Genomic DNA, 22799 nt, shown 5'->3' with positions numbered 1-22799 from the left:
AGGGCATCAGAAAAAGCTACCGTATATCACTGAGTCAACTGATTGGTATTCATTTTATTTCTTTTACTGCTTTTTTTTTTATTTCATATATATTATATATAAGTTTTATCGTGAAAATCAGTGACATTAATGGTTATGGACAGTTAGATTGCAGCAACAAATGAACAAGGTACTTATAACCTTATTGACTGCTCGCTTGAAGAAACGTTTACTTTAGTTTCGTTCTATTACACACCGAAGCTTTGCGTCAATGAGTCAAAACTATTTCACCCCAGATGGGACTCGAACCCACAATCCCTGGCTTAGGAGGCCAGTGCCTTATCCATTAGGCCACTGGGGCTAGATAGAAAATGAGATGATATTGTCTCAAAATATACAATACCTCGTAGACACATATGGACGGTTTCTCACGTATTATGAGTTACCAAACGAGTTACATGTAGTGCCTGTTAGCGTGACTGGTCGTGATACGCTGTGTCAACAGCTACCTCCGGCTCCGTAATCAAATAATAGATAACGGCTTCTGCAGTCGTAGTCGGTAATTAAAACGCTTCTTTGATCAGCGCTTGTCTCACAAGCATTGAGATGTTAACTTTCACTTAAAACCACTGGTGAAAATGATAATCATATTATTTTACTGTTAAATATTTACTCAAAAACGTAGACGAAGTTAAATGAAAACTCCCTTTGATCTTGACTGCTGACAGCTCTCTCCAAGCAGGAACCAGCCTCAGTTGTTTTCCTTCTTTCTGCCCAGCAGACTCTAGAGTGATGGTAGCCGGGGAGCTATTCGGGCACCAGCTTTTGGATTAACTTATTAGCGTTATTTGGCATTCGGTTGTTCTGTCAAAATAATGAATTTACTACCGTCTAATCCTCATGGTAACGGGCTCCTTTATGCTGGATTTAACCAGGATCATGGTAAGAAGCGGCGTTGTCATATTTTTTCCCAAGTGGAAACTGGCAGCGTCGTGAATGCTAAGCTAACATTGCTAAACTAATGTCTTCCCAGAACATAAACCAACCATAACATTGTCTAACAACAACAGCTTTATGTTTTCTAGGCTTGAAATTATCCAACGATAATAGTGCTACGCCGTTACCTAGCGTTACGTCCAAGTACCGAACCTTTAGTTAGTGTTAGCTTTAGCTGCCTAGCTTCTGAGCTAGCCAGCTAACGCGAACATTACCTTAGCGTTTTTGTTGTCAGCTAACCAACTTATGTTAGGTCAACGTTACAGCGGTTGTTAAGACAGACACAGACATGTAGTTTTAGTTTACTCACTCAAATAAGAACAGTGTTCAGGTAGCAACTGATATCGGTTAAGTTTACTTGTTAGCTTAATTTCCATCGACCATTATGCGAGCCGTGCCTTGGTTAGCCTTACTACTGCGACGCTAGCTTTAGCTAGGTAACAGCATGCTAAGCTACATTTGACAGTTATTGTTACGTTATTGTGCTCTTGTTATGTTGTTACCCACTCCAGTCCTTTTCGGGGACTCCATTTTTCAGAAGTGAGGGCATTTTTTGTAGATTGTACATTGTAGTATTTCAATGTTCAATTTTACTGTTCATTTTTTCTTCGCTCCCCACCCACACACATTTACGCAGGCCGTAAAGTTAAAGTATTCCTCTCAAGTGATCGAAATTAAAATTCACATCATTGAATAAAATTACTGGTACCATCCACCTTTGTTGAGGGTGAAGTCAGTGTATCATAAACGGTAAAGCAACGGTAAAATGATCAAAGACCTCAAATGACCCCTTAAAGAACTAGCTTTGGCACTCAACATCACTGTCGTCATATGTTAACCTAGAATGTGCCAGTTTTATATGAATTTCACCACAGGTTGATCATGTGTCCCATGCTGTGCGTCACCTCTGTATTGGCTTTTTGCTCTTTTATCACTGTGTTTGCCCACTTGGTCCAACTGAAAGAGCTCCCCAGTAACATCATTATATCTGCTGTCAATACTGTAAATATTGAGGGTGTTAGGGTGATTCCACCATGAAAGATAATTGTGAAAAGCTACTGATATGACGACAACTGTTGGTTAATGTAGTTTTAATTAGTGATCAATTTGTGATAGCTGTTAAATCATTATGTGTCTCTCCAGGATGCTTTGCCTGTGGAATGGAAAATGGATTTCGTGTCTACAACACAGATCCTCTTAAGGAGAAGGAGAAACAAGGTAACAAGCTCTACAGATTACAATTAATGGAAAATAATTCAAGTTTGTCATGCATTTTCACCGAACAGCGTGCCAAATTGCAACATATTGATACTGAAGGTATTATTAGTGTTCAAAAGGTATAATGAAGATTTGTTAATCAGCTGAATTTGTCAGTTGCACCTTCATTCATAGAAGCCTGTTTGAAGGTATCACACAACAATGACAACAATTTAGTGAATAATGACAGAAGCACAGGAGCAGGGATTTAGAGTGATGGCATGATTTTGTTTTAATGTACTGCACTCAACTTGCTTATGCGTATGTTTAAACATATGTAGGAAAAAAACATGGATTGTGTATTGTATAAGATAAATGACAAATGTATTGTTTATTACATTCCAGACAACTGTTTTAAAATTTCCATTGCAAACTAATAGTAGAGGCATTGGAGTGTTAGAGGAGGAGGCTGATTTGAAGTCCTTGTGCAAAGACATTTAGCTTATGAGTGCAGAAAACTAAGTCAAACCAGCCAATTCTGCTGCAGGAGCAAAGTATTGCGTCAGAATTGCAACTACTTAAATATGGAGGGATATAAGAGGAAGTTTCCCCCAAGCGTGGCTGAAAATGTGACTTTTCACATGACTTGCTCCAGAGTCACTTCTCTAACTCATTGGATTAAACTGTAGTGGGCCAGGAGCTGACCAAGAATCTGTTCACAGCTCCAAGGGTGGTCTTTCATCATTTTTATTCTATTCTTTACAGCACGTAGCAGTTCTCTGTCCTGCTGATGTCATATGCGCTGTGCACCGGGGCGGGGGGCGGGGGGGCGGGGGGCAGTCTCATTGTGTGGAATGCAGAGAATTTCTTGTCATTGTGGTCTGTTGTGAAGAGCTGAGCCATCAGAGATGAGTAAGCAGTAAGGCTTAGAGGCAGTGTACAGTTTACAGTGAGCTGTGATTATAAGGCCTGCAGCTTTTTCTTACAACCATTAGCAGTTATTCTTGACGTTCATTTCTGATGACGTTGCCTTGCAGAGTTCCTGGAGGGCGGGGTTGGCCACGTCGAGATGCTGTTTAGGTGTAACTATTTAGCACTAGTGGGAGGAGGAAAGAAACCCAAGTACCCAACCAACAAAGGTATGTCTTCTTATCTGAGCGATGTCGATGGATTGAATTTGCTTCCAACATCAGCAGTGTTTGGACTGGACTTCTGCTCGGCCTCTGTTCTGTCCAGTGACGGCTTGTAGCTCCATTTTCAGGGTGTCTGCAGGTTCTAAAAAGCACTGAATTCAGTTTCCTCAAAAAGGCCATAGAAGGTATCAAAAAGCCTTCAGGTCAGTTTGCAAAAGCGAAATGTTTTCTTTTGCCTGGGTTGTAATGTTATAAACTGTATGTGATTACAGGTCTTTTGGAGATGTTATCCACTTAAAAACTAAAAGTGGGATTGTTGTAACGGGGTTGTGCTGCAGGAGGCTGTTCTGTCCTTTTTGGACAGAGAGTTTCAGTCAACAGCATCAGACCTGCAGCAAAGACTCACTACTGTTAGCTACAGTAGCTAGGATACTCATTAGCTCATAATAAGCAAGAGTTCATTACACTTACTTATGCTTCAATGAATATTTTTCCACCCATCCACCCATTTTATGTGGAATTATTTATTGTACATGGCTGGGAGGTACTGAAAAATATATCATCCCCTCTGGTTTTCCATCATAGTTTCATACTTTGGCTGCTATGATCATGAAGCGGGTATTAAATTACTCCTGCAGCTCCAGTAAGCAACATGTGGATAGTGTTTAAATTGACGCCAACATTAGAGCTGCTCTGCACTCTTCACGCTCTTATTTTGCTTCATAATATATATATGCAGTCTTTTTGCCTGTATGTCTTAAATTGCACTCACGTTGGTCTTTAAAAGTCTGAAACTGAACTTGTGAAACCTGCAGAAACCCTGTTAAATTTCCTTTTGTGTGGTATTAAAAAGTCTGGGTTGAACGTGTCACACTTGCCTCATTTTATTCATGTGCATTTTTTATTTTGTTATTTTATTTATTTCTTTTTTGTTTGTTTGTGCTCCAGTGATGATCTGGGATGACTTGAAGAAGAAGACAGTTATTGAGATTGAGTTCTCAACAGAAGTCAAAGCAGTGAAGCTGCGGCGTGACAGGTGAAAACATCCATCATTAAAGCTTTTATAAGCTGGTTCACCTCTTCAGGCAGTGTCTTCAGTCATTTTCCTGGTGTCATTTATTTCATTATGTGTGTCAGTTGAAGGATAAGTGTTGCGTAATACATTAATCAGTAGAATTGAGGTTCCTTCTTTGGCGTAACCATAATGTTTAGGCATACATCTCTCTTTCAAAAACGTTTCTCAGCTTCATCACACAGCAGTGCTGTGGTAATGAAGCAGCTATGCAGGTGTTTAGCATGGTACTGCTATCTCTGAAATTGATTCTGTCACTCATTATCAGTTGTAGAGGAGATTTCTTTAGCTTAAACTTTAGCCTGTGTGTTTGTTCTGGCTTGTTCTTAGGATCGTGGTGGTCCTGGACTCGATGATCAAAGTCTTCACCTTTACCCACAATCCCCATCAGCTGCATGTGTTTGAGACCTGCTACAACCCCAAAGGTTTGTCCGCTTTCAGGCTGTAAATCAGCCCGCTCTGCTCTACACAGTCGCTTGAATGCAGAGTGAGTGGGATTTGTCGGTTGTGGTTTGTAAACACAACATTCAAAGTTGCGCTCTGCTATTGGCTGGGAGCTACACGCCCACTGCCCAAAGTTTGATGCCCAGAAACATCCCAAAAAACATGCAGACACAAACACCACCACGCTTCTGTAAGAGGAATCAGTTCTGGATGCATCTTTTTCAACAATTCTGCAGCCGGTAAAAAGAGTTGGTATAAACATGACTCAGCTTTACACGATAACCAGCCTTTTCGCTTGTTCTCCTCAGGTCTGTGCGTGCTGTGTCCCAACAGCAACAACTCTCTGCTGGCGTTCCCTGGGACTCACTCAGGCCACGTGCAGATAGTGGACCTGGCCAACACCGAGAAGCCCCCAGTCGACATCCCCGCCCATGAGGGGGCGCTGTGCTGCATCGCTCTAAATCTGCAGGGCACGAGAATAGCTACTGCATCAGAGAAAGTAAGCGAATTGTAGGGGACAAAAAAATGTTGCAACACTTGTTGTGCTGTTTGTTTGTGTTGTTGCTGACTTGAGGCTCATCCATGTTGTGTTTCCAACAGGGGACTCTTATTAGAATCTTCGACACGTCTGCAGGTCAGCTCATACAGGAGCTCAGACGAGGCTCTCAGACAGCTAACATTTACTGGTGAGCATCGAGCAGAAACGCTGTTCACACCATAGGTCACACCTGCCCCTCAGTGCCGAGTGAGAGTGTAGGTGACGCTCTGTCACTACAGGATGACCTCATGAAAAGCTAATGCATCTTGTGTCCCGGTGTTGACCTGAGTGGGTTTATTAGCACGTGGCTGAGCTCTCTTGCATTTCCAGTTTTCTTGTTCTCATCATTTCCATCTGCTCTGTCTTTCTCAGCATCAATTTCAACCAGGACGCGTCCCTCATCTGTGTGTCCAGTGACCACGGCACAGTGCACATCTTTGCTGCAGAGGACCCCAAAAGGAACAAACAGTCAAGGTCAGTGTCTGCTGAAGGCTTTCAGTGGTTTTCCATCCACGTGACATTAAATCTCTCTACTGCATAGCAATGAATCCAGAGTGCGATCTGGATTACGGTAAAGTGAAGTGAATTGGAGTGTGCGTGTTCCAACCCTCTGTTGTCATTCACTGTGTCCTCCTCTCTGCAGTTTGGCATCAGCCAGCTTTCTTCCCAAGTACTTCAGCTCCAAGTGGAGCTTCTCCAAGTTCCAGGTCCCCTCAGGCTCTCCCTGCGTGTGTGCCTTTGGAACAGAGCCCAACGCTGTTATAGGTGAGTTCAGTTCACAGCGCGCAGCTTTTCAAGACACACCACCGACTCATCTCATCACTGACTGGTCAGAGCCAGGCAGTGCATGACAGTGTGTGAATGCTGGCTTGTGCTGGAAAGCGCTTTGAGTGGCGGGTAAGACAAGAAGAGAAGATAAACAGTGAATTACACAAGGTAGCTTCAAGCTATGTAGGAAGATGATGTCCGTGTTCTTCGCCCAGCAGACAACAGTGGAAATGGCCATCAGTGGGCACAGCATAGCCTAGTGCCATACATACAGTGTTCATATTCTGCTTACACATAATCATTCAGGACGGAATTTAATGAGGGAAATCTGACGCTGTACAGCAGGACTTCAAGTCCAAATGTGTCATTTGTCTATGCGATTGCTCCTCATCGATGCAGCGTGAACCACGATGTAGAATAACAGAATTGTCAGGTTTTGTGTGTGTGGCTGGAGTTTGCTGACCGAGCGTGTCCCGTTCTCTCCCTCCACCACGCAGCCATCTGTGCTGACGGCAGCTACTACAAGTTCCTGTTCAACCAGAAGGGGGAGTGTTCCAGAGATGTGTACGCCCAGTTCCTGGAGATGACCGATGAGAAAATATGACCTTTGACCCCCCCCTGCAGACTCACTATTACACAGCCTGTTTTTTTCTGTCTCTTTGCTCTCTCTTTTTTGTTTTTCAAATTTTGGAGAAGGCAGGGAAAGTCCCTCGTCGCACTTCTCCTTATCTCGACAGACTCTGTGAAAGAGCGTCAGGTGGAGGGAGGGCAAAGACGGAGTTTTGGGGGAAACCCTCGCAGCAAAGATGAACATATGGACGCAGACTTTTGTCTCACAGACTGGTGAGGATTGTCTCTGGAGAGGAGGGACGCATGCCGACTTGACTCCTACACCAAACACTAGACAAAAGAGGGAAAGTTATTTTTCTGAATGGACAACACGCCGCTTTTTAAGACGTCTTCCGGGGAATTTACAAAGGATGGCTATTTTTAATCACATAGATGATCCTGATAGATAGACGGATTGAAAATACTGATTTTTGTCAACTAACACCACCTAACCGAACTATAGGGAGTGCCTCGAGACTGGAGAGAATCTGTACGTGTGCACATATTACTGTTGTCATATATATGTGTTTGTGTATATACCAATGTACCATATGAGGTGTTCGCAAAGCAGGATCAGGAGGAACCGGCCGTTTTGTTTTTTTCTTGCCGACATCTGTCTTTAAGGTTCATAGTAACATCTGGGACACTGATCTTGCGTTGTGAAGCGTCACCTTAGTATTACTAGAGTTTCTTATATTCACTGTATAAACACAACACGCCAGACTGAACTTCTAACTACAGTATATAGAACTGTACAGAGTAGCAGCAGAAAAAAATTAACATGTATTTTTGTTTCACTCTTCCTTTTTTTCATACATCGTGCAATATAAGTTTTTCCTAATTGTTTTTTTGTTAAGAGCTTGTGAAAGTTGAGCGCTTTTTTTCCCCTATCAGACCAAGAAAGCTTTAAGAAATAGTTTGCCGTTTTATGGGAAATACGGTAATTCGCTGTCCAGCTGAGTGTAGCACTCTTGTCAAGAAGCTAAAGATGAAGCTACAGGTTAGCTTAGTATTAACACTGGAAACGGCTAGCTTGGCTCTCCAAAGGCGATAAAATCCACCTAGCAGTACTTCTAAAACTCACGAATTAACACATTATGTCGTGTAATTATGAGAAGCTGTGGTTTTACAAGGAAGTCTGTCAGATTATTTTATTAAGTGTCATTGTCACCACAAGGATTCACACGAATTAAACAAGAGGAGATATAACATGTTAGCTGGACATAGCCAGGCTAACTCATGTTCCCAGTCTTCATGCTAAGCTAAGCTAGCAAGCTGCTAGCTCTAGCTTCATATTTACCTGTTAGAGTACGATTGATCCTCTCATCTAACTCCTGGTAATAAAGCGAATAAGTGTATTTCCCTAAAATGTCAAACTTTGTCTAACGCTTTGTGAAAGTTGTTCCTCCCTGAACAGGAAAGCGTCCGAGCCAAACACACATGCACGCTTTCCATCTTAAAATCACAAAAACCAGATCATTTGGATGTGATTTTTTTCCCTATTCAACAACCCAGATCAATTGTAAAAAAATCGGAATATTTTGAACACGGTTCAAGATCGCACTTAATGTCGACACATTAGTAGCCCAGTAGAATTAAAGTCTTCTTGAGGGTGATTGGTTGATCCACGTAGATTTCGTGGCACCTTTTTGTTGAAATCCTGACAGCGCTACCTTTGAGTGACTGTTTATGTGTCAGGTCAGTGTAACTCTGAAGTGCTTCATGTCCCTAACAGCGTTGATCAGTTAAACGAATGCAAATCAGGGACTCTGACAAGCTTTTATGAAGCCTGTGGCCATAAACAGGAGATCTGTCCAGTGTTGATCCACCACAGAGGAACGTGTGGACGAGCAGAACTCAATGTTACGTTGTTGTTGTTTTTTTTTTTCATTTGTCATGGCAGTTGACATTTGCTGATTCATTTCCAAAACACATTTCATTTGTGTTGCTTTCTGCATCAGACTGTACGATTGCAGGTGTCACCATTGAACACAGCACTTGGCGGTCGCTGACCACAGCAGGGACGCCGCACAAAAGTGAAAAAGCCAGTTTGTTTCTGACACACTCAGAATGATTGTAAAACCTGCATTTAAACATGTGAATTAAATGTAACATCTGCTTTTACAGTTAAACTTTACGGGCTGTTTCATGCCTTTTATATTGCGTAGTTGTCGTTTACTGTTGTGCTTAAAAGCCCCGAAGCATTTTAGAGTGTCTTAAAAGTCCAGCTGGCACGAAAAGGCATCTTTTGTCTGTCAATCAGTAAGTTATATATTGGATTTCATGACCTTATTTTGATATAGCCAATCAGATCTTGTATAAAGCAAAGACAGAGCAGGCGGTCACACTGCTGCCATATTTAAAAGGAAGCCTTGTTTAAGGGTTCAGTATGCTCCGAACAACTGGGGTCACACAGGCAGAAGTGTTCAAACCAGTTCTGAACGGACCCTCTGAGGCCAATCAGATGTGGGCCATGTAGTTTCATTCAGCCGCAGCAGGCAGCAGTGGCCTCATTTTGCCTCCCATGAAAATGATTTCTACGCAGCGAGGCACACAGGTTTGGGAAAAAGAGAGCACTGGTATAGATCTGAGTTGAACAAACCTCTTTTACTGCAGACAAACTAACTTCATCAGCTATGGCTCAGTTTCATTAAGTGTCCCAGTAAGCCATGAGAGTGAGCCAACACGTTAACGTTCAATGTTAGCAATCACATCTGGGCTTTTCCTGCCATGAGAAGCCAAAAGATCTGCTATCAGTACCAGGAGGGGACACGTTCAGGTCAGCTCCTACACTTGAAATAAGTGAGGCAAGTTGTTTCTGCCCCCATAGGAAGCTGACAGTTCAGTGGAAGCATTTCCACCTCTGTGGCACACACACTTCCTCTAACCGCCTGAGCAAACGCGACCCCTCGAATCAAGTCGCTCCTCGTTCTGAGAAAAAAGAAAGAATCCTTCACGCAGACAGATTTGGACTTTGCATTTGCCCAGCAGCTGAGGCTTTTACTCAAAGAAATACAAAGTAAGAGGTTATGTGTTTTAAATAAATTTATAAAAAAAGCATTTACCCACTGAAGCAGAACAAACACCTATCACTTGTTTTTCCTCGTGTAACATAGAATACAATCTGAATAGACCGTTTAGTAGCCCGAACAGAATAAAAGAATCAAGCAAAGAGACTGCCAACTTCAACACAAAAGGTAACAAACACAGCCCGTGATGACAGGGGGGAGAGGAAGAAAAAAAAAAAACAGCAAATGAAAAATACGAAAGGAAAACAAGAACAACTAAGAAGGTTTAAGTGCAGCACTGGTCAGAATCATATAGCGTAGATTCAGTCTAAATTTTCTTCAGTTCCATATTCAGATAATCTGCTCAAGTACATTGTCTCTAGATCCGTAACATGCAAGCTCGATGAAGCATATGGTCAAATACGCATGGGAATATACTTTCTATTTCATATGATATTTTGTAAAATATGAAAAAAATCTGTCGATGTACAGTGATAAAGAAACTTTCCATTGCGCGCGTGAGCGGAAAAAGACAACGTCCGCTTCATAGATAGTGTTTTCTCAATAGGAACGCAAAAAAAAAAAAAAAAAAAAAAAGGGAGACTACATTCATCTCACTGAACAGAGTCCACGTACAAAAACAACCAAAATAAAAAGGGGGGAATCCCAAAATATGGTGCGATGTTTAAATGATCTTAAAGACCCCACTTAGTATAGCTTTTAGTTTATCTTAATTATTACTAGATAGTATCTGTGCCTTGGGAAAATGGAGAAACACTCAAAAAAGATCCAAAGATACACTTGTACAACAGAATACTGCATATCTACTCACGACGGGGTTAGGGAGGTCGACATGGAGGCTAGCTGCCGAAGATGGGAATGTCCACACGTACATACACACGCTTCCCTTTGCGGAATACACTACTGGTGATTTCACTTGGTTTGCGTTTTCTATCCGACACAGTTAAGCGCTTGTCTGTAATGCTACCAGGATGAGACTCCGTTCTGTCTTTGGGGAGCTCCGGGACCCCTCGCTTAAGTCGTTCATGATCTGGAAATCTGGATTTTGAGAATCTTGTTCTTCTTCCTGTGCTTCGTCTTGCCACCTGGGTCTCGAACGTCGGGGATTCACAGTCGTCAGCTGCTCTTTGACCCCCGTTTTTCAATTTGGTCTTTAGTTTTTGCATCTATTTCGTGGTCTTAAATATATGGAAGAGGGTCGGGGAGGGGGGTGAGGAGGAGGTTTTCAACATTCTGTAGTCCTGCAGGTGTTTCCACGTCTCTTCTTTTTTTTTTTTTTTTTTTTTTTGGCACCTTGGAGTAGATGATAACCAGGTAGGATGGAGGGGTGAGAGTGAGGGAGGGGTGAGGCTCAATACGTAGAGGAGAGCAGGGGTCAGGATGCAGATCGGGAGGGGGGAGGCTACTTGTCACCGATCCGTTCACTGACCCCTCCTTCTCCGGCTCTGTCCGTGGTGCCGTTGTTGGTGGCGGCGTTGTTGGCGGCAGCTGCTCCGCCCTCGTCTTCCTCCTCCGTTTTCACCCGCTTCGTTTCGGGCTGGTCTTGCAGTTCTCCGTTCTGCCTCTTGGTGGGGAGGGACGCCGAGGCGGAGGCGTGGGCCGCCAGGAGGTGAAGAGGGTTCGCAATGGCTGGAGGAGAGGAGAGAGGGTTCGATGAAAAGGCAGTGCTTTTATTTTTTCTACCACACATCATCATCGATTCTTCACACGTGATGTTAAATAAGACGCAGTATTCGATATATAAAGCGGACTTTGGAGGAGCAACCTGGGGAGCTCTGGAGCAGAGACCCACGGGCAGAACCTGACCTAAACACCCAGAGTCACACCTGATTCTGCACTGATCTGGTGTTGCTGACCCACAAGAGGAGAGCTCTCCAAACTTTTGGGACGAAAAAGCAAATTTATGCTCAATCTTGCTCCTCACGTGGTCTGCAGCAGCGAGCCGCCGAGGTGCTGACCTCCACTCTTGGGTGTTTGAATTAGTCTCTCTGTCCGTGCTGACTGCTGAGTGGAGGGAAAATATACTCGACTTCATAAACGTACAGAGTGAAAAAGAGGAGGGCTGAGGTCGCTGAGAAGCTGAACTGAGCACAAGCCACATGCGGTGCCTGCAGGTGCTTGCTAACTTAAGGCTACGTACAGGTACTGTGGCTGTTTCAGGAAAATAAACACGCAGGTTGATCTTGTGGTCAATCTTGGGCAGGTAATGCAAAGCAAGTTTAGTCTTAGTTGTGCTGTGTGTGTGTGTGTGTGTGTGTGTGTGTGTGTGCGTGCGTGCGTGCGTGCGTGCGTGCGTGAGTGTGAGAGAGAGTCACCTGTGCTAGCAGCAGTACCGATGGGGACCAGATGGGTCCCGTTCTGTGTGATGGCCTTTATTGGGAGCTGGTGCTGGCCGAGCGGGGCTTGTTGCACGATGGTGACTGTTGTCAGAGGAGCAGCCTGAGAGCTCTGCATGATGCGACTGACTCCACCTATAGACGAGGCCGTGATGGATGGGACCGGCTCCACTTTGACTACACACGGGGAGAAAAAAAGAATTTCAAGCTCAGTTCAAACAGCTGCACCGCAGCAGAACCTCAACAAATGGCGGCCGTGTGAATCGGGTCTCACCTTTGATCTCTTGGTGCTCTCCACCTCCGTTCTCCTGAGGTTCTGTGCTCACTGCGGCAGTGGGCTGTCCGGCGACAGTTGCCATAGTTACAGCTGGGATCTGGTGTACGACGTGCACCGTCTGCATGACGGGGGCGGAGCTAACTGTTGTCGTTACAATGGCTGGCGTCGCCATGGCGTAGGTCACAGGCTTCATGGTCGTTTGAGGCATCTGGCGCTGCACGGTGATCAATACTGGCTGGTTGTTGAGGGGGGAGCCTATCAGAGGGCAAAGCCGCAGGTTAACGGACACACTCCTGTTTCTACTGTCATTCACAAGAATCCCCAAAAACGTCACTTTACTTGTTTGCTGCCATGCCATCCCTTCAACCAAGACATGTGTTAAATGGTTAAGTGAGAGGGATGAGAGAGTGTTTGTTTACCAGGGGAGTTCTGTGCAAAGCGGGCCTCTTGGATGACGGCGAGTTTGGGCTGGACTGCAGTGGTCTGGGTGGGGGCTGGAGGTGGGGTAGGCTCTGGCTCCATGGGGACTGGTGACCCCTCTCTGGACAGGCTGTCTGGGGTCTGGACCCCACTTGAGTGGGCAGACAGTGCCCCTGTGTGGTTGGGAGAAGCTGGAGCGCTCCTGGGACAGGAAAAGAAGCAGGGCTGATTGACATACTGCACAGATGCTGTGCTCGCACTGACATCGACAACACCTCTCTGAATCAAACAAGCTCGTGTGCGGAATAAAGTGCTCTTTACCTGGAGGAGAGAGGTCCCACAGGGGTCCTGAAGCAGGGCACTCCCCTGGGCCGGCGCTTCCTGAATGCTTGTTCTATCAGCTTGCCCTCAGAGGCGGGGTCGATCCTCCAGAAGGAGCCTTTGCCCGGCTCCTCCTGAGAGCGGGCCACTTTGATGAAATAGCGGTTCAAGGACAGGTTGTGGCGGATTGAGTTCTAAAACACAGACACACAGAGCATTACTAAAGACTCTACAATAGTGCACATTGTACAGATATGCCTAATTCAGTTTATATACGGAGCATCTTTGATACAGAAATGTTCCTTCGAGATGAAGAAAGAAAAGGTTTGACAACACAAACTGAGAATGGCTTGACATGATGCTCCATCCTGCTGAGCTGCCATTACCTCGACTCATCAGACTAACGCAACAGGGACAGAAACAGTCAAGGTTAGCCAAAAACACAACACTGAACCAAAATATCTCACTTATGAGCACCGACTTTTTCCTATTTAAGACATTTCAGACCTATAAGACTTTTAAGGACCAATGGAAACCCCGGGACACGGAGTATGCAGCACATGCAAGCGGAGAGAGCAAGCAAGGCTGGAAACGGTGCAACACGGCAAAAATAATTATCCACCCAGAGTGTAAATGTTTTGTGCAAACTGTGAGCAGCTCCTCCAATTCTTTGTGCATTGCATTACAGAACAATACTGTGCATCAGCAGCACACAAATCAACCGTTTTCAACCAGTATGGAGTCTGGTTTGGAAACATCTTTGCAGACCAGCGGTGGGCCGCACTCTAGTTACTGACACAGTGATGACAGTTTCACGATGCGGCTCGAATCAACACATGTTAGACCCATTCATGAGACAGCTGTCACACTGGTCATCAGTGTCAGCAGAGACTCCAGTCTGCAGCGCAGTTCCACACATTTCAGTGCTGAACCATTACTGATGATCAACAGGTGGATGAAAAAGACATGAGCCCACAGTGACATCTTCAAATTCATCCATGCAATCGTTTGCAAACAAACCATGTTGACTGCCAACAGGTTTCCAAGCTCATGCACTAATATCCTTGATCCAATCATGTGTTCACAAAGTGGTGAACCTCGCTCCATCCTTGCTTGTGAGCGACTGAGCCTTTCCAGGATGCCCCTTTCATACTCAATCACGATGCTATCGCCTGTCACCAATGAGCCTGTTTACCTGTGGAACGTTCCAAACAGGTGTTGCTCTTGTCCAAACTTAACAGTCGTATTTATGTTTTACACAGCGTCCCAACTTCTTTGGAATCAGGGTTGCATGAACAATGGTAGCATACAGTGAAGGCTCTGACCTGCCATCCTTTATCAGCTGTTCTGTAGTAGGGGTAGTTCTTGGTGATGTGGGTGTATATTCCATTCAGTGTTAGCTGTTTATCCGGAGCCATGGTGATTGCTTGGACTATTAGTTGTGCATATGAATATGGAGGTTTGGAGTCATCCTGTGGAAAATAAAGACAGTTTAGTTCATGAAATATGAGGCAAGCTCAAGTTATACATTTCCTTGCTCTAGTTTGTTCACATGCATGGCATGAACACACGGACTTAGACTCAGCAAAGTTCAACCAGGTTCTCTGCTCCAAAGTCTATGTTATTGTGAGCGTTGGGCAATTTTTAGACTTCAATGAGTAACCAGGGAGGTTCGCAGTGCTCAGGCACCAATAGGAGCACACAGAGCCTCTCTGAAGTCTGCCGCCTTCATCCTGCACCCTCTCTGTTTGAGATATCATCTTTAAAATAAAGCAAACACGCCAACAGCTCTCAGCCACATTTTCATTGGCCGGTTCTCTGCTGAGCACTGCCCTGCTCTCACCTTTGGGCTGTCTTCACCTGAGGCTTCTTTGTCATTTTCTGATTGGGAGTTGTCTCCTATTAGGTCAGAGGCCAAAACACGGCCTGTCCTGTAGCTGGAGAGTCCCGCCCCCCGCGGACTTGATGGACAGGAGTTTGCAGCACTGTGATAATGATGAAAATATTTAGGCAGAATAATCGCTGTGCACGTAAACATGATGTTTTGAGGGCTGCACAAAACTCAGATAGACGTGCTCTCACCTGATGGTGCCCGTAGGTGAAGGCAGTGGGCTCATGAGGTGGGCGATGTTGTCAGGAATGTTGATGGTCAGAGGGGAAATTTGGGGTTGGACGGGCTTTACCGGTGATTCCGGCACGTTCCTTGGCTCCTTCTTGTCATTGGACAGGGCTGTGAACGTTATCTTTATACTGGTGCTGGGGAACCGGAAACAACACCTGAGAATGAAAAAACGAGAGCAAAACGACAAAGTGTGTGTGAAATGTTGCTAGATTTCCATGTGAATTAGTATGTAGTACTTGTCTACATGGAAACACAATTACACTGTACAGACAGGCCTCTTGCCTGGCAACAAGCAGGACAAGGAGGTCTAACTGAAGCCAAGATAGGAGCACTGAGATTCAGCCTCACACAGTTTAAATATGGACGTCCACCATGACCATTATGTAACACATCATGTCTAACATGTCAAATTTATTATTAAGGGGGTATATTTGGACCAGTGGCTGACAGCTTTAAATGAATTACTACTAAGACATGGTGACATTATTGACATTTCTTCCCTAAACATTTAGGAAGACTGAATGCAAACCGTGAGTTATGATACCACAACAACACCTCAATATGAGTATTTGGGGAATTACAACTGAAACAGGATGAGGCTGACAAACAAGCTCAGCACTGTAAACATGCTGATGGTGAACATGAAGCCAAGCTGACGTTGAGCCAGATCACACTAACTACAGTACTAACCTTAGTTCACAGTTGCTGTTGTAACACTATGCCACACGCAAAATGGTGTTGTAACAAGTATATAACAATAATTCCTCACCACTGTGCCTCTAAGGAACATATATCCGCGTTGCAGGTCAGAAACATTACACATGCAAGCACAAGCTCACCTTTTAGCTTGTGCTCCTAGCATGCTAGGTGAGAAAGCAGCAGCTGAGTGCAACAAGAAGTTTTCTGATATGGAGAACAACTCAAACCAAATTCCATTACAATTCGGCCATTTTAATGTTTTCTTCCTTTGCCACCAGTAAATACAAACACTGGAGCACACGTATTATGGTAATTTTTAATTTTTCAGGGACCACTCTGCAATTCCGCGTGTATGAAACACAGCAGGGAGATGAAAATAAATAAGGTTAATTTAGCTTCCACATTATGCACACGGGTGAATGAATAGACAGTGCACTAATTCATAGGTGAAGAATGACGTTCACTGACTACTGCTTGGTGGGCGACATGTGTGCCGAATGAGGCAGAAACGATAAACAGAAGGTCGTGATTCATATTCTGTGTGTTCTTGCATTTGGAGCTGAGCAAAGGCATGATATGCGTATTTCACATGGAGATTTCGTGTGACGTTATCGCCATACAAACGAGCCGCACGCATCTGACTTGGTGTTGCTTGACACAGCACGTGCAACATCGGTGCAGGACAACAAAACAATAACAACACATGAACCCACAAATATGTTGATATTTTTCTTTTAGTGCAAGCCAACTGGTAATAACAATCTTACATTCGTGGAAGCTGCAGAGGTGGAGCCCCTCTTCTCTGGAAGACCCCATCAACAAACACCCCGTTTTTTCCGAGGCATCGGAGATAGAATTCCCCCGTGCCAGTGCCATCTTCTCCCGCGGTGAATATTTCGAGGTGTCGCCGGGAGATGAAGCTGGAGTGTCCCATGCTGACGTCCACCGAACCCTGCGAGGAGTTCCGGCCGATGGTGACCGACCTTTTCTTCATCAGATACTCGAATTCTCGGCCCTCCAGCCGGGCTACAGCCGACCCCGACATACCGCTTACCACCGCCATCTTCAGAGGTATCTGGTGGAGGTTTGGAGATGTGTGTTAGGCGGAAACGTAGAAGCGGTTGCAGGGAATTGAAGAGGGGATATTTTTTAGTTTTGTGGAAAAGGGGGGATCCAATTTTACACCGTGGAGAATTTGGCTAGGAACGTGCCAGACCGGGGACACAGCGGCTCCGACCCACCGCCGCGAAGAAGAGGAAAAAAGAGGGGAATGAACCAATCAAATGCAGCCAAACGGACGGAAGTTCGGTGACAGACAATCCTTTCAACCAATAGGAAACCGATCTGCGCAGGCAGATGTGTGGTGTTTACCAATGACAATAATAATAAAAATAGCCGTGGAAAATAGTGCTCGGTTGCAGTTCAGGCTGACACGCAGATAGATGGAGAACAGAAAAATGCGGAGCAGCGATTTCAAGGAGGGGATTTTGATGCGCACCAAACCAGAGGAAGAACATTTGGCCTGTTTGTTCTGGAAATGGCCCAACTCTGTCGACTACTCGAACACTTCTGTGCTCAATCGTCCCTGTTTTCTCTCTGTCTTGTTTTTGGTTGGTTGTTTGAACGAACGAGTCTAAAACATTTGATAACCACCCAAACTTCTTGATGTATAGGCTCTACTTTCATAAGTCAAGAAAAACGAATTCCAAACCAAATTGCAGACTGTTTTTCGTTGGCCTTTGAAAAAAAAAAAAAAAAAGCTCTTCATACCTGCATCAACTGAACAAAGTCATAAAGAGGGTGACAAACTCAAGAAAAACCTGAAATAATGACCAGAGAATCATAACACATGCAGTCTTGAAAATGATATAAATCATATGCAGAGGCCTTCACTGTCACCAGAAATCATATCAAATACAGTAAATCATATGACATGTTATCACATGTCAATAAGTCATGTAGTCCCAAAGGAAACTTTACAAAGCTCCAATTGTACCTATATGTGCTTATAGTTATAGTTATATGTATGTACTGTGTATGTGAATTCATCACATGTAAAATACTGTTTCACCTGTGCTTATACATCATATGAATCTATTATGTGCAAATGTCCACAAGTCCAGAGACCACACGTGGATTAATCATGCTGAAATGATGTTCAGCATCTAAGCATCTACTAAGCTGTCATGGTATCACCTGACCAAAGTACCATGGGTCATGTGATGAAAACTGAGTAACCCCCAATGGTGCAACATTCATGCATGGCTGAAAACCATGAGATCTGTTTGAAAGCGCTGAAAAAGTTAGTAAGTGAACCTTGATTGAAGACTTTTTTGAATTATTTCTTAACTGATCTTGTTCTGTAAATTGCATCCAGAAGCAATGCACAAGAAGTAAAGGTTCACTACACACACACACACACGCACGCACGCACGCACGCACGCACGCACGCACGCACACACACACACACACACACACACACACACACACACACACACACACACACACCTACATACACACAGAATTTCTATTCATGAAAACATCATATTAAATAGTTTGACATAAATGTTCTTAATTATATTAATGTAGAATGAATGTAAACATGAGTTGTCTTTGAATAAAGCAATAATGACCGTGTTGTATTATCCGCCGTTTCCCGGCTCGGATCCGGTTCCGTGCGTGGATCATCTAGCCGGAGTTTCTATGCAGCGGGTTAGTTTACTAACTGTAGTACAGCCGCCACCACGCTGCGAGCTCGGTGGACATGTATGGAGGTCGCGTCAAACGGTGAATTTGAAGTCAGTGTGGCCGTGCAGACTCTGCCGCAGAGGCGGATTCAGGTGCTCACCGAGTCCCGGTGCCACCTGCTCCCACCGCCTTGAAGCCAGTGCGTGCTGTGCGTTAACGGTGAAGCAGTGCTGAAAAACGTGCTGCACTGAGGAAACATATGCGCCATGGCACACGTGCACGGCGATTATGACGTAATTGAAGTGAGCAGCGTTCAGGACGAACAGCGTTTGTCTGCGCGACGTTTGGAAATGATGCCGACTTGTGCACATTTTGTTGTATTGTTGAAGAATGGTTAATGAGATGACACTAAAGCTTATTTGACGATTGGGAAAAAACAAAACAAAACCCGGCAATATTCATAGAACAACACGACAGGTTACAGATCTTTCATTAAAATAAAAATGAAGCAGGAAAATGAGTCAAGGCATGAATATTTAAGTGATCATTAAACATCTTTAAAATATTTTATTTATTGAATTATTACATTTTCTAATTTTGTAATTCTGAGTTGCAGAGAAATTAATACGGAAATTTAATACAGAATTACGCTATTTCTTCAAACCAGATTAAAGTAAGATAAGATAAGATAAGATAAGATAAGATAAGATAAGATAAGATAAGATAAGATATACCTTTATTAGTCCCACGGTGGGGAAATTTCAGGTACAGGTTACAGCAGCAAAAGTGGAAAGCAAACAGAGGGCATCAGTAAAAGGACATTAAATATCAAACCAAACAATATACTAAATTAAGGAATAAATTTAAGGATCGTGATAAAAATGTTTATTATAAATATTAATACACATATCAGATGGACCTTTGCCTTAAGGAACTGTGTAGAATGAACAATACATACTGTGACATCTGTGAGTGTATCATACACAACTGATCTGGCCTAAATGTAACAGTGAGGGTTCAATCAGATAATAATAATAACAAAAATAATGGTAGTAGTAGGTGTACTAGTAGTAGTAGCAGCAGCAGTAGTAGTAGTAGTAGTAGTAGTAGTGGAAGAAGAAGTAGTAGTGTTAGTAGTACTAGTAGTAGTAAGTGGTGGACCCCAGCTGTAGTGAAACATCAGTCCAGTGCTGCCACCTGCTGTCTTTGTGTTGTAATGCAGGGATGTCTGAGTGTTTCATCTGATCACTGCTGGTGTGACCGAACAGTACAGTATGTTTATAGAGGTATTTAGGTATGTACTCTAAAGCTGATAAACAGCACGTGTAATTCTTTACAAATTCCAAATCATCATCATTTTGATGTTGTATTGTAATATTTGACACCTGTACAGCAGATCTGCAAATTGCCTAAAAATTAATCATGCAAACACTGATTTGAAGCCTGTGGGTAGCAAAGGTGGCAGAGGCAGGGCCAGAAGGGTGGGTTGGAACAGGCCCCCCAGGAACTCTGATTGCCTCCCTTGGTGTGTAATAATGTACAGTTTATTCTTGCCAAAAAAGGGCTTTAAATCTGAGTCTCAACACATGCCCCCCTTCTTTGAAACCGTGCCCAGTCAAGCCTCTCCATTCAACAGTTTCTATACCCGCCCCAGAGACCTGGAAGGACTATTCTGAAACATGACACCTCAACAGGAAAACAACACCTTCTGTTACATTTCAGAAAATTTACATCAAGCTCTGATGGAAGTCACAGTATCAGCCTTTCTAGGGTTGTAACCAAGAGAAAGTGACATTATTAAATGCAGTAAACATAAAGAGAAATAATGCACATTTAGAGAGTTGAGGAATACAGCTCAGTGCCTGTGTACGAGCCACAAAAATTAGACCTCCAACCTCCTGCAGGAGCTTGTGTGACTGGAGTGTGAGTTTGGTTTTATTCCCAGGTAGACGTAATTAAGAGGAAAGGTAAAATATTACAGCCAGACTGAGCCATCTCAAAGCAACCAACCACCAAATTGAACAAGGATTAACTTATGCCTCATATAACTGAGATTCCCTTTGTAATTTACTAATTATTCCCTACTTACTGGATGTACCTTGTTCATTTCAATTCCTGACACACTGGTATACATTCATTTTAGCCATATGCTGCTGCTCAGTGTTCAGCTCAGTGCTGCCTGAGTGAGAAGTCTCTAACACAGTTCTTAAACATTTTAGTACACAACAACTCCCACTGAAACCAGACTAATGATACTCTTTAAGGCGAGTTAGCGCCCCATTAAGGCACACTCATTCAGTGGAAGGGACACTGGGATAAATTAGATCCTTAAAGGAGGAAAGACAACTGAGCTGTTCTGTTCTGAATGTGGACAGTCAACGGACTTCCATGTCAGGTGGTACCGACTGGATTTATGTGGCTGTGATAAAGGCAGACCATGGAGGGAGATGTGACTGGATGATATTTAATAAAAACAGGAAATCAGCCAAATATGATTACTGTTTGGATCATAGCTGCTCCATGTCGCTGTGAAGAACAACAGAGGTTTAGCATTAACGAATGGTGCACAGTAACTGAGTACTAACGTGTGCTTCAATTCAATTTTGGTGGTTGTATGTTTCCATTATATGGTATGATCAGCAAGATGTCGCCTGTGGCTGAAGAGGAAAAAAACAAGGCTCTGCTTCATCAATTTGATTTGCTTTTTGAACTTATATCTAATATTTTCTAAGTAATTTGTGAAAACTTGAATTATCTGACTTCTTTGAGCCTTTAACATGAGAGAAATGTGTGTTTGTCAGAACTGCTAACAACTCATGAACATCTGAAACATCACAACTAGACACTACTTTGTTATAAGGGGGGGTCACAAACTGAACAGTTTAGGAACCACTGCTTTATAATTCATAATCTTATGTATTTTTTAAAAACGTCAAAAATCTTAATCTGAAAAGTAATTTCTGACCACAGCTGTTAAATAAATGTAGTGAAGTTCTATATTTCTTTTTTAGATGTAGGGGAGTAGAAGCATTAAGTAGCAGAAAATGGAAAAACTTGGTACTGTTGCTAATTTAGGTACATTTTGCTCAAAATATGACTTTAAATGAATGATTTTGACTTGCATTGGAGTGTTTTTTCTGTGGCATTGCAAGTTTTACTTACATAAAACTCCTCCACCTCTGGACTTTACTTTGAAGCTCCATCACATCAAATGCCAACACTCTGCTGCTGCAGTGTGAGGTGTTGGCAGCAGCCACAACAACCAAACACTACACTTACAGGCTGTGCAGAACTTAATCCCCGTCCCCTTTGTCACCACAGTGCTGAGTCAAACAGTGTCATGTTCAGGTGACCCAGGGCAGGTGTAGGAGTGTGTTTCTGTGTGCACGCCAGCCACGCACTGTCCAGCGGACTGGCAACAACTAATGGAAAGACACGTTAGGTGTGAGGTGGAACCTGAAGCTCCACAGACGGAGGGACTGTGACACATAAGAATCACTTGTCAGGCAGCTCAAAGTAATTCTCACGAAGCTGTTTGAGCAGTTTGGGTGCAGATATGAATTTTTAATGCATGGCTGACACATTTCCAATTACTCCCCTTGTGCCAGGATGAATGGCTGCGTGGGCCCACTCCTTGAAAACACTGCAGCTTCTGAAAAGAGATTGTGAAGAGCAGAGTAAATATGGACTGTGGAAATGCATTTAAGAGGCAGTTGATGTTGTAACTACATTTTGAAACCCATTATTCTGTTAAATTAAACAAAAGTCATATCATCGAAATCATTTGAAAGTCGAAATCGATTAAAAGTGTAACTTTTTCTGGTGTTGAAGGTTTATTGTTGTGGCTGCTGGTGTTCAGCCTGAGGATTATTCTGGCATTCAGCTTAAATATCAGCCACACTTTGAACAGGGTGTGTCTAACTCTAACCCTTTCGTAGCAGAGAAACAAGTTGTGCTGCATACTTGATGTTAAGATTACACAAACGTCCAAAAGTTCCATTCCACCATATTTTTTATCCTGCTCTGATGTTTCAGAAATGGAGGGAGGGGAACAAATCCCCCTTCCTCCTCACACAAACCCAGTCTTGTAAAATGAGAGCTCTTCCTGCCCCAGTAGCTAATGGACCCAGTTTGACTGGTTTCTGTTGAATGGGCTGAGCGACCAATACTC

At 43.6% G+C, this 22799-nt stretch overlaps 2 protein-coding genes and 1 non-coding gene across 3 annotated transcripts; 1 reads left to right on the top strand and 2 right to left on the bottom strand.

The window, feature by feature from the left end:
- Positions 1–267: 267 nt before the first annotated feature.
- Positions 268–340, bottom strand: trnar-ccu (transfer RNA arginine (anticodon CCU)). The gene has a single exon. It is a non-coding gene; the product is annotated as a tRNA-Arg (tRNA).
- A 392-nt stretch (positions 341–732) lies between these two features.
- wdr45b (WD repeat domain 45B) lies at positions 733–8873 on the top strand. The gene is made up of 10 exons (XM_070990093.1): positions 733–921; positions 2119–2193; positions 3210–3311; positions 4254–4341; positions 4708–4802; positions 5130–5320; positions 5422–5507; positions 5732–5833; positions 6003–6124; positions 6625–8873. The coding sequence occupies exons 1-10, from the start codon at positions 855–857 to the stop codon at positions 6729–6731; spliced, it is 1035 nt and encodes a 344-aa protein (XP_070846194.1). The 5' UTR covers positions 733–854; the 3' UTR covers positions 6732–8873.
- Positions 8874–9702: 829 nt separating this feature from the next.
- On the bottom strand, positions 9703–17208 carry foxk2a (forkhead box K2a). The gene is made up of 9 exons (XM_070990092.1): positions 16708–17208; positions 15202–15396; positions 14963–15104; positions 14445–14591; positions 13120–13313; positions 12798–13000; positions 12376–12633; positions 12081–12278; positions 9703–11394 (listed from the first exon to the last, which is right to left on the bottom strand). Exons 1-9 carry the CDS (start codon positions 17001–17003, stop codon positions 11168–11170), a joined length of 1860 nt encoding a protein of 619 aa, XP_070846193.1. The 5' UTR covers positions 17004–17208; the 3' UTR covers positions 9703–11167.
- Between the last annotated feature and the right edge of the window lie 5591 nt (positions 17209–22799).

This window comes from Chaetodon trifascialis, chromosome 21 (assembly GCF_039877785.1).
Source record: "Chaetodon trifascialis isolate fChaTrf1 chromosome 21, fChaTrf1.hap1, whole genome shotgun sequence".
In the NCBI taxonomy this organism is placed as follows: Eukaryota; Metazoa; Chordata; class Actinopteri; order Chaetodontiformes; family Chaetodontidae; genus Chaetodon; species Chaetodon trifascialis.
Note: the sequence above shows the minus strand (reverse complement) of the source record. Positions and strands in the feature narration are given on the sequence as shown.